At 42.9% G+C, this 12,036-nt stretch overlaps 1 protein-coding gene across 1 annotated transcript; it reads right to left on the bottom strand.

Moving 5' to 3' along the window:
* Positions 1-2,547: 2,547 nt before the first annotated feature.
* On the bottom strand, positions 2,548-11,519 carry pigo (phosphatidylinositol glycan anchor biosynthesis, class O). Its single transcript, XM_041059581.1, has 11 exons — positions 11,364-11,519; positions 10,599-11,077; positions 10,036-10,179; positions 9,794-9,917; positions 9,298-9,457; positions 7,799-7,981; positions 6,047-7,643; positions 5,697-5,900; positions 5,421-5,605; positions 5,090-5,160; positions 2,548-4,732 (listed from the first exon to the last, which is right to left on the bottom strand). The coding sequence occupies exons 2-11, from the start codon at positions 11,074-11,076 to the stop codon at positions 4,603-4,605; spliced, it is 3,276 nt and encodes a 1,091-aa protein (XP_040915515.1). The 5' UTR covers position 11,077; positions 11,364-11,519; the 3' UTR covers positions 2,548-4,602.
* Positions 11,520-12,036: the final 517 nt, after the last annotated feature.

The raw sequence follows: 12,036 nt of genomic DNA on the forward strand, positions 1-12,036 counted from the left end.
TGCAATTTTACCAGTGCTGTAATCCCCCATCCAGCCACTATCTCCATCTTTATGACTCATGATGTTAAATTATGTCCTTAATCACATGATTTGAACACCATGCTGACTTTGAGCATGTTTATTAATAATCCATTAATTTACTATTTTCAGATAAATAGACTCTGATTGTGTAATATTTCTCCTTTTTCATTAAAACCAAATCAAAAGCTTTTACAAGATATCAGCCTGGCTTACTGCTTTTATTGGCATATTTAAAAGAGAGACAGATTTTATTATTTTTTAAACAATAATCCTGAAGGTTCTGTATTAAGTTGTTTCTAAGGAGACGTACTGCTGCTGCTGCTTCATGTTGAAAGTATCCAAATGATAAAACTGGTGAAGGTTGGTTTGGCTGCACAGTTTGGCAGTGTCTGGCTTCTCTTTTGTTGTGTTTTTGACAAAGTAGTTGCATAAGGAGTCTTTGTAACCCCTGAATTCTGAGACCTGCAATATTAAACCACACTCGCTGTTAAACCACCAGTGTTGCTAAATCAACCAGGACTGAAATCTGACTGAAAACTGAAAAGGTAAACTCTGAAAGCTTAACTGCAAACCACAAGTAAAATCCTCCATTGCCTGTTTCTGCCACTGTCAGAATCATTTTGGACAATAACAATATGAATGATGCTGTACTTCTCTTCCCAGAAAAACAAATTGCAAAGTGGTAACCATAGTGCTGACACATTGAATGTATGGGTGGTCTCTGTGTATCTGATTATTTACAGATTGATTAATGTGATTTGTTTAGGAAGCAGATGTGTGTCTAACATTACCCATTTTTTTGCTGTGTTTTAAAACCATTCAGGATAATTAAAATCTGAAAATCTAGAATTTATTTACCTCAGTAAAAACTTGAGATACTGGTGCTTCTATTTTGAAAGACTTTTCCTCTACCTTTCTGGGGAGTAATTTTATTTCTTAGTAGCCACTACTTGCTTGCAACTTTGCAGACAAATGTTCGAGTCTCTCGAACTTTTGCTAAACAGGAGACAACAAAAAATAATGATGTCAGTGGACTGATCTGTAATGTTAGGCACACAGTACAGTATGTATTAAAAATAGCCAGCATAAGCCGATCACACTAGACCATGCCTGCAGTATCAAAACCCCTGAGTGTATTGAATTGGGCAAGGGTGAGATTTATTATATATGAATTACTTCTTATTTGTGAGAGGAAGAATGTGCTATTAAATTTTTTATATATATACATATATTTCAAATGTTAGCTTTTCGGAAAACACTAAATCAAATTAGAAGCCTTGTTCCCTCTTTTAGCCCAGCTAACCTGATTGCCATTTTTTTCAGAGGCCAAGTTTGCCTGCACAGATTCAGTAACTGAGCCTTAGTTAGTGATAATGGCTGAAAGCGTTACACCTAATAAATTCACTCTGAGTCCAGAAAGTCTGCATCCTATTCAGCCTCATCGGAAGAGCAGAAAGGGATGATGGATATCATCAAAACAAATTTAAGTGGGTTCCCTTGTGTAAGGATCAGGCCCTTTGCGCAAACATCAGAGATATCACATATTTTTCCATCCCTGTAATACAAATTGGTCTGACTTTAATAGTTGACGCGAGCTGAAATGTGGGAATTGTTGTCCAAATGGCTGTTCATCTGATAATAATGAGCAATTAGAGATACTGATGCTTTGAAAGAAAGCTTGGCAGCTTCACAGCCATAATGGAGTTTCGCATCCAAGATAATAAGAGATCCAAAGCTTCAAACAGCGACATCCATGGCACTGTTTTCCTGGATGTTACTGTGATGTTTTTTTTAAGTTGTTTTCAGGGTTAGAACCACTTCCTGGTATATCCATAATTCTAGAGGAATTCTTTATGCTAATCACATATTCAGTCAGACTACACTGATGCAAAAGCGCACTTTTTCCAACTTTTTTTTATACTCCAGACAGTATGAAACTCAAGCACATTGTATTCAGTGAATCACTGACCTTGGCTTTATGTGACAAAACAGTTTAGTAACATTATATAACATTAAGCATGATGAGTGAAGCTGTCATGACCAAGGTCAAAATTGTTAAAGCAATTTCTGCCTACATGTCTATTTCTATTTCATATATTTCCCCATCTGAAGCTTTAGCCTTGTGAAGCACAAGATGACACTTAGTACAACACTTTGCAAGATCTATAATTATATATATTTTTTGTGCAGTTCAGCCAGCCAGCAGCAATTTATGTTGCTCTCCACTTTCCCTGTTGACTTTGACAGAATTCTTGTTCGAAATTGTATAGAGTGAAAACACAAGTCCAAGAATTTCTGTTTCTAAATGTTTGGCATGAATTTGTCCAGCAGAAAATTTGGATTCAATGCTCCGCCCTCTTCTGGCATAGATTGTAAATACAAGATGTGAAAATTGACGTTTGAATACTAATGTGTTCAAATTATATACTATATATACTAATAAATCTCATCTCATTAAAAAGTGTCCCACCCACATATCCATCCATCCCATTCTCCACACAACTTACCACTTGACCGCAGTGGGTTTGCCTCTTACATGTCAGCAATACAGCGTACACATGCTGTGCTGGAGGTACGTCTGTAATGTAGAAATGTAAAATGAGCCACAAGTAGAGAAATACAGGCAAGGTGACGGAAGTTAGAAAATTTACTGACTAACATTTGTGTACAAGTGAGAGTTTCAGCAACTTACAGAGTTATGTGAGCTGGAAATGTGGAAAGCCTCCGTGAATAATGAATGAAGCACCTTGACTGATGGGTAGAAAAAACTTATGGCAGCACCCACTTCCTTCACATAGTCACTGGATCAATAAACATTAGTTTGCACTGCAGCGATAAATAATCTTAAAGCTGAAACCTGGATGCATGATCATAAATAAGGAAAGAATTTAAAAGAATCTGGTTACTTCTAATCTGTGCGAGGCTAATACGTCATGTAGAAAAGTTTTATTACGTTTTTCACAGAATGTAAAATCATTTTAATTAATTCAGTTATTTATATATTAAACATTTTAAAAACAGAAAAAAAAATGTGCCTTGTCATCACACAACCAAGCCAAACCATCACTTGAGCTGACGTCACTCGAGCGGGCTGCTCTAAATGACCAATCACTCCTTTATAACAGCCTGAGGAATGCAGTACAATTGCATTATAGCTAATTCAACCTGAGCTCAAGATTCCTTCGATATCATGCATTAGCTAATGAGCTTTAGCTGCTGACTACAGCTGCAGAACAGTAACAGATCTTACACCAGAGACTGACTCAGATGTGCCGCAGAAATAAATTAACTGACCGTGTTTCTGGAGGTCCTGGGTTTAACGACCCTGCCAAATTAATGACATCATATGGAAAAAAAAAAAAAAAGAAAAGGCATTTGTTAAAGCTAGGCACCTATTCCAAGGACAAGGTGTATGAGGCCCAATTAAGCCAAAAGTTTAGTTTGAGATTAGAAAACTGATCACTGATTTTAAAAAAATCAGAATTATAAACAGGCATTAGAGTTAGGAATCACAAAAATAAAAGATTAAGAACCACAAACTGTGTAAAAAAAAAAATTAAATAAAAGTATAATAACAGCACAGTAATACTCTGTGAATTGGCAGTAATCAGATGCACGGGGTATTTCAAACATCTTGAAAATACAAAACATAAAAAAAGGGAAAACTTCCTCCAGCAGACATTTAAATGACATGCTGTAATGCACTTGGATGGATTTCGCCACATGGAGTTGACCTGCTTGTGAGCTGATGATAAAGTTGCTCAGCTGAGTTTCTGCAGTAAGAAAGACAGTGAACCTTTACCTGCTCATTAGTCGTACATCGCTGTGGAAAAGTCAGCTAAATGGCTGAAGAGTAAATTTAATTGTCAATCGTCATCCTGCCACAGCTGCTTTTCCATCACATTAAATTGTCAGTTTGGCCACTCGGTCGTACCTAAGCACAACATTGGCTGCCTTAGTTATGAGGTGGAAAAAACCCCCAGATAATAAAAGGCCAATTCTGTTTAAATGCTGAGGTTGTTAGCCAGCTGTGACAGATGTGTAGGTAGTGTAAACTGTATGTATTTAGTGAAGCTGTTTAACTGCTGCACTATGTACCACTTGCAAGACTGTCTGGCTTGAAGAGCTCGGAAGGTTTTATCCACAAGTTTAGGAGAAACATTCAGAAATGACTATTCTCTCCTTAATCACATTCAACTCTGGCCCTGAAAGGCCTTTAACCACCATCACCTTTGTGAGGTGGTTTACAAGCTTTAATCAAAAACAGTGTATAAAAAAAAAAAAAAGAGAGAGAAAAGAAGTACAGGTGCTCAGAGTTTTTTAAGTCCGGGATTTGATGTCTTAAAAGTCCCTCTGGCTGGAAAGGAGGCAAACCTCAGTGTCAGTGATGCACAACATAGCCCTAAAAAGATTTACAGTAAGAGGCAGCCTCACATGACATGTCTGTGGGGATCCTTGTGTTAGACACCGATGGCAACGTTTCCATGTAAAAACTTTACAGGGACCACCGTGTCCGTTTTCTCTGTGGCACAGTGAGCTCTGGTGGGCCTCCGGGATAACGCAGCAGCACCTGTGCCGTCGCTACCTGGATGCGTCGGGGACGATTCTCTTAAACCAGCGGCCCACGGCTACGTCTACTCTTAACACTAATGTGACCCCAATCAGCAGAAACACGCTGCTCACCAAGAACCCTGAGGCCTCAAACATTAACCTGGAGGGAGAAAACGGATATTGTAAATTTCCAACTTTTTCAAATCTGAGAAATCTGTATTGTTTTCTATGGTTTATAACTCAGTGTTTTTTCATCTGAGCAGAAAAAACATGACACTATATTGGCAGCAAATAGACATTTCAGTATTCACTGGACTGGGAATGACAAGCAAAATAACATTAATTTAAAAACAAAAACTATGAATTTCAGATGTAAATACATTTATGTTACCGTGTAAAAGAAACCTGTATTCACTGAGGTGCATACACTGAACTGAAGTTACACTGGGTCCATATCCACAGAGGCCTTTACTGTCAGTGAGTTTACGTGAACTGGAAAATCCATTCAGGCACTTACTTGGGTGCGAAAACCTTCCACACCATTAGGTGTCTCCTGAGGATAGCAGCTGCACAGACTGATGCGAAGACCTGTGAAGAGTGCGGAGGTGCTTAGTGGTGTCATGTGATATATCTTCAAAATGTGGAACTGAGCAAAATAAATAAATAAATAAATAAATAAAAAATACAATAAAAACTGAACACCACACTAAAAGGGGATTTGGTTCCCAATCATAGATCATATTTTATAAAACTGATGACCAAACAAACAATCAATCACAGATAACAACTATGCTACTCTGATGTGTGAAATCACACAGCCTGAGATGATTCTCGGTCTATGGCCGCACCTGCGCTCCGTGAATAAAGAGGTAGCGTGTTGTGAGTTGTAGGAGAGCTGAGCTGAACAGCTGGGGGTTTTCTCTCAGTCTCATCTCCATCACGGCGTCCTCTCCTTCTTCCCCACAAACTCTTCCTCCTCTGCTTCCACGTACCTCGCACACCAGGGGCCAGAACAGTAGCAATGGACAGCCCACTGAAGACAATCAGACATTGTATAGGTTTTTGGGGACCAGCCATCAGACTGACTCACATGGAAAAGATAATACCAGCTCCTTTTTACCTACCTGCAAACAGAATGTGTGAGGCAAAGGTATTGAGGGTAACCAGTGAGGCGGGCAGTATGGTGCCTGTGTGTCCATCGGGGAAACCCACAAAGGCGGCACCCCACTGGATGGAGGGGAAGGTGGGAAGGTGACCTGTGGCATGGAAGAACTGGGTGGCAGCCAGGGACCACATCACTATTGGAGTCCAGGGCACGTTAAAGCCACCTGAGGAACCAACGAGAAGTGGGTGAACAGTGTGAAATCTATCTTTTATTAAAGGACACAGAGCATGTCACAAGTAATTACTGGCGTGATTCAAAAAGAGGCAAAGAAAGCACAAAAGAAAAGATGTGTGATTTTGAAGATCTCACCAGAATATGTTCCATGTAGGCCTCTGAGGGTAGTGGAGGAGGCGTGAATGTGCAGCAAAGCTCCCATTTCTAGCAGCAGCAGGAAGAAAGACATAGCCATGCCCTCTGGGTGCAGCAGCAGCATACCAATTCCCAGCAGGCCACAGAACAGCAGCAGAGGGGCAGAGTATACAGTTCCCAGTCCATAGGCCTCCACAGCTGGCCTGCTGTCCACCTCGCTGCCCCCGCTCAGCTCTCCGTCGTCCAGGGAACGGCGCATGCGCTGGTAGATCTGGGGAATGAGGTGGTGCAACTCGGCTTGGGGGCTGATGCCGGTGCTGGCTCGGTAGCGGGGCGGGGGTAGCGAAGAACATCTCGCTGAAGCCACAGCTCTGGTCTTCACAAACACAGTGAGAGGGTCTAGCCAGATAAGAAACAGCCCCAGCCCCAAGAGACAGAAGGCGGCCCTGGGGAGGGCCAGCTGGGCCAGGCTGATCAGCTCGGCCAGATTCCTGAAGCTGTCCTCCGGAGTGGCACTAACAGCCCAGTGGAGCCCCAGGCACACAGACAGCAGTGGTAAGATCCAGCGGGCCGTGAACACCGTCCCACCCGAGGAGTTGAGGTTACCATAGTGACGGAGGCAGCGTCTCAGCAGATATGTCCACAAGCCCAGGGAGAAGACAGAGAGGACGTAATGAAGGTTCTTCAGCTGGCTGTCCTGCAACCGGGAAAGAGGAGAAAGGAACGGCGAAGGCTGGCAGGAGCCCTGCTCTTCCCGACAGCCGTGAAAGGACAGGGAGAGGTAGAGGCTGCCAACAAGGAGTCCTAAACAGGTTAGGAGGGTGCTGCTCTCTTTCCTCACAGCTGATGGAGACAAGGCAGGGGAAGGTAGCAGCCCAGCAGACTTCAGAGGATCAGGGCTGGGGGGCAGAAGCAGGCCATCCCAGTTGAGATGGATGGGGATACAGAGAGCCAGAGAGAACATGAGGAAGGTCACTACCCGGCCTTCAGCGATCACATAGCTGTCTGACAGCAGGGAGGCACAGCGAAGAAGTGGAACCAAGAGAGAGGGAATGAGGAGATGGCGTGGAGTTAGCCTGCTAGCATACTTTGGAGCTTTAGATCCATTCTTTGCTACAGCAGTGGCTCTGGATCGACACACTCTCCAGAGGAACAGAAGTTCAGAGCTGAGGGCAGCAGCTGCCAGGCACCATGCTACCTCGATATATCCCTGTGTGAGCAGCTGACCCACAGCCACACAAACCCCCACTGTTAGAGCCACGACAACTGGGGCCTTCAGTCCGGGACCATTCTCCCTGATCAGCACAAGGGACAGCTCAGACAGGATGAAGCACATCAGGCAGGCAAACGCCAGGATGACTAAACCCACTGCCATCTTGAGAGGGTTGAATTGAGCCCAGGTAGCTCGGCAGGTGTCTCTGACAGAGGTGAGGTAAGCCTGCAGTGAGGCAGCCAGCTCTGGGGAGGGTGGCCGCCCCTCTCCAACTGTGGTGAGATACTCAGAGGAGAGGCGGGCAAATTCATCCTTCAGCTGAGAGAGGCTCTCTGGTGGAATGTCTTTGGCCATGCCAGAGTAAGTCTCCAGGAAACGGTTTACCTTCAGAAACAGAATGGTGACATGGGGTGAGATTAGATACACCGAAAACACACAGTTAGAGAACATGCTCCAGGATATGTGAAGTCTGAAGTGTTTTCCGTGCAGAAGCATTACAAAACTGTTGCTGCTAGACAGCTCGTAACTGAGCCGACTACCTGTTTTGCGTTGATCCACAGTGCCTCCAGCTGGCTGAGGCCTCCAACTGCACCTTCAGTCTTCCCATGAGGAGGGAATAAAGGCAAGAGAACCTGCCCCACGCTGCTGTACGGGATGGGAACGCCCAGCAACAGAGCCAGGGTGGGCACCAGGTCAGTCTGCGGCACCACATCCGGTTCATTCTATAAACATGAGAAAATAAAAGCCTGCGGTTTTAGTTTACTTACTAGTTTACTAAAAAAAAATGGGATGATAATAATGTCCCATTTCATTATACTAGTGGTATTTTCAATGTGCTCATGTAGCCTGCGATTTTCCACAATGTGTTATGTAACGCTCCAATTAAGCTGCAATTATGGAAATCAGCGGTGGAGTTTGCTTTTCTAGTGCGAGATCCAATTTTATCCCCGAAAAGGTGGAGACCACCTGCCAGCATCAATTTTACAGATTCGGGGAGCTGCACAGCCGTCCATGAACAGAAACGTTTGTGCGAGGAATAGTCTGATGTTTCGTATTTGGAAGACAGCAACAGTTGTTGAGGTGATTTGAGGAGATAAGCGTGATGTAAATGGGTATTTGCTGATAAAATAAAGACAGATACACAAACAAATACAGGCAAATAGTTACAGGATCTTCTATGTTGTTCTACTTCCTTATTAGCTCATGTGGGAACTGGATTGATATGTTGCTGTTTTTCGAATGTTCTGTTCTCTGAAAAGGTTCAGGAGTCAAGATTTTTGCTGCCAGTTGTGACCGAGCATGAATGGAATTTAACTTGCATCACTCTTCATTGCTTCTCTCTCACTCTGTATTGCATTTGGATTTAGGTGACTGGTTACTGGAATGTGTTATTTGACAGAGTCAGAGGAAAAATGATGTTAGTGTGACAAAGAACAAATTTAGTCTGACGCAAGACATTTTAGATTGGGCCTCTTTTGTTTTTTTTTAGTTTTTTAAATTAACTAACTAGTATTAACTACTATTTTATGTTACTAAATTTTATTATTTCTGTACTAAACCACATATTCCTCAGTTATATATATTCATAACAGTCGTGTAAGAGTGTATTTCTTTATTAGCATTACAAATGGGCCAGAACAGGCTTATTTGTATTTTTTAAAAAAGCCCTGTGTTTTTACTGCATGTACATAGTATGTCAAAGCACATGTTACAACATGTTTCTTTTTTAATTCACTTGCTTTAATCCCTGTTAATTAGATGTAGCCCACAAGGGAAAATACTATATAAAGGCTTTAATGAACCTTGTGGAAAGTCCTTGTAATTATGTGGGCTTACACAGCAGCATAAACCAAATTCATTGTTCCTATATTTGAAATAGTGAATAAACTAGTCCCTGAACCTTCCCCCATTTCAACAACCTTATTTAAAATGCACAAGCACCTTTCTTGAGGCTTCAGACTTTTGAATGTCATTCCTTTGCATGACTATTTGGATCACGATAAAACTGACAGTGGAAAAGTTGGCTTGTCTAACCCACCTGTGACGGGGGTCCGTGAAACAGAGGGGCAGGACTGTAGAGGAAGACAGCAGCATCAGTCTCCTTCTGACTCTCTCCACCATGATCCCCAGTGTCCGTCATCCCATGATCTCCCATCACCACCAGAAGGGTGTCGTTCTGCAGACGATCAATCACAGACCTGGAGGAGAAGGATCAATATGGTCTGAGGAAGTAAATAAACACAGTAATTGGGTTTCCGAACATTTTTTTTTTAAATAAAATTCATGAATTCTCAAACTCAAAGCAGCTGATTTAAATGTTGCAGTGTGTTTTGTTTTGGACAATAATTCTAAAAATGTAAAATCCAAAAAGATATATTTCATCACTGTCCATGACTGTCTGGGTCAGCATTTTACAATATCAGTGACCTGAACATCTGCAGTACTACAGATACACTATAGTAACAGCACATGACGGGGACAGCAGCTGTAGGACGCTGTGAAACATGCTTGTAGCAGCTTTACTGTTGTCTGACCTAATGACTCCATCCATCTGTGTGAGCTTGTCAGCCATGGCCGTATGGTCGGGGCCAAACCTGTGACCACAGTGATCCACTCCAAGGAAATGAGCAACCAGGACATCCCAATCACCACCCACCACTGTCAAAAGCAACAGAAAGGGACAGATGTATCAAAGTGTGCAATTCTGCTTTGCATATCATGTCAGGTGCTTTTGGTTTCACATAGTTTCATAAAAGCGTATTAAATAATAACATACTGGTGGAGTAGAGGTGCTGGAGGATCCCATTGTCCACTGTGTGCAGATCCTTGACATTGAAAGAAGGGAAGGGCAAAGAGCGGTAGAACTTCTTAGGAAAAAGACTCTCCCAAGTGTCATCGCCCATGAACACCACCCGTTTGCCTGCGATGGGACACACACATATAAAAATAAACATAATCGGCTTTGTTATAAACATTACATGATTACATTAAATGTGAGATAACACCTACCGTGACTGTTTTTTTCTTGACTTTACCTGATTACAAAGCTTTTCAATCCCTGAAAATCTTGAAGTTTAGTGTCTTGTTTTAAGTTTGTTTTGTTCAATAGTACGATACATCAGATTTCAATGAAATCTTATCAATATACTGTCATAACAGATTCTCTTGTGCAGTGTATTATTCCTGTTTTACCCTAAGCCCTGGATTGCTCTGTATTCTGGTAGTTCATCCAAAATCCAGAAAGAGTTTATACAACAGCTGTTCTGGAAATACCTGTCCTGGCGTCATTCACTGCGTTGTAGTTATACCGCAGTATAGAAACAGTGCGTAACTACTCACCTGTTTGTCCAAACTGGTGGATGAGATTGTCCTCCAAGATGGCGCTGGACGCAAAGTTATTACCTACATCTACAAACGTGGGCAAGGATCCAGTGGTGAAGCCCTTGATCCTCTGCATGGTGGTCGTAGGTGGGTCAGCACGGAAGGGGTACAGTCGGCTGTGAGAAGGCCTGGATGAGACGGTCTCCTCCAGCACAGGCAGCTTATTCTCATAAGGCCGGGGCGACGTGTTGCTGGGGTCAAACCGTGCGAAGTCGATCTTCAGGGCGTCGATGATGAGGAGGACAACCCTGCGGAAACGCGGCTGGACGCGGCAGAAGTCCACTGGCTCCTCTCCGGGCTGCAGCACGTCTCCGCAGGTGCTGGTCCTGTTCACCTCCAGCCTCACCAGCAGGAACCCACCCACGAACAGGTAAATGCCCACAATGTACATCGCGCACATGCAGAAGAGCAGGGACAGCACCGGGAGCCCCCTCATCCTAAACACACAGCAGCACAGGTAAAGATTCAGGCACACTTGTTCCACTCCAAGGTAAAAAGTCAAAGGAGAACAACTGTCTGTAGGGGACACCTGCTACAGATGCTAAAGCTGGCAAAGTGTAACTTGACAGAAACCTCAAGTTTCACCTAAACCAGTGAACGCGGCGCACGGTGTTCAGACGTGACTGGTAATATTAACTAGCTGACGTTAAAAGCAGCGTACGGTTATCGTTAGTGAGTTAACGCTGTTAGCCGCAGCTAGCTCGCCTCGCTCTGGTCACTGACCTTGTAACAGTCTGGTTTTCGTCCTCTCTTGGCCGCAGGGCGGACGTGAATGTGTGTATCGACAACACAAGGGGTACAGGTGTCTCAGGTAAACAGAGAACGACGTGACACCACCCTCACCTTCATTGGGACTCCGGTGCAATGATATTAGATGGCCGGTAGGAACTTTCAGTGTGCGTGGAACCTGGCGGAAGTTCGGGGCGGACATTTTTCTGCGTAACACCATGATTGATTGAGTGTTTTTTTGCCCTGAATACTGGCATTCAGGCGCACCTTCCTCGCAGCCGTCGGCGGAATAACAAAAACAAATTAAAATGCAGCCAAAATATTTAGCAGTTCTCTGAAACTGGCGAACTAGAATCAAATTTTACTGGAAAACTTTCTGAATATATGTGAAAATTTATGTCATAAGTCAAACAAGCAATAAAGTGCAATGAAAAACTAAATTATACAGCTTGACTAGTCATGCCTGTAAGGCTAAGCAGAGGATTCAGAAACACTGACATAGAGAGGACGGGGAAAGCGAAGATGTGTCACTCTGTCAATATTGCAAGAAACCAGAAAATCATTCAAAAGCAGAGCAGATACATGTATTTTATTAAATAAATAAATGAATAAAGTACATTCTCTGTAAAGTCTGTCCCATGTCCATTGTGGTAAGTTATGTCCTTTT

The sequence above is a fragment of the Toxotes jaculatrix genome, chromosome 16, assembly GCF_017976425.1.
Source record: "Toxotes jaculatrix isolate fToxJac2 chromosome 16, fToxJac2.pri, whole genome shotgun sequence".
NCBI classification, from domain to species: Eukaryota; Metazoa; Chordata; class Actinopteri; family Toxotidae; genus Toxotes; species Toxotes jaculatrix.

Bases quoted from the DNA above. Each gene is read 5' to 3' on its own strand.
- pigo (XM_041059581.1), bottom strand. From the start codon at position 11,076: ATGAGGGGGCTCCCGGTGCTGTCCCTGCTCTTCTGCATGTGCGCGATG. The intron at 9,918-10,035 runs GTATGTTATTAT...TGCTTTTGACAG, and splicing joins CCAGCACCTCTACTCCACCA to TGGTGGGTGGTGATTGGGAT. The intron at 5,161-5,420 runs GTGCGGCCATAG...CACTCTTCACAG, and splicing joins TCTTTATTCACGGAGCGCAG to GTCTTCGCATCAGTCTGTGC.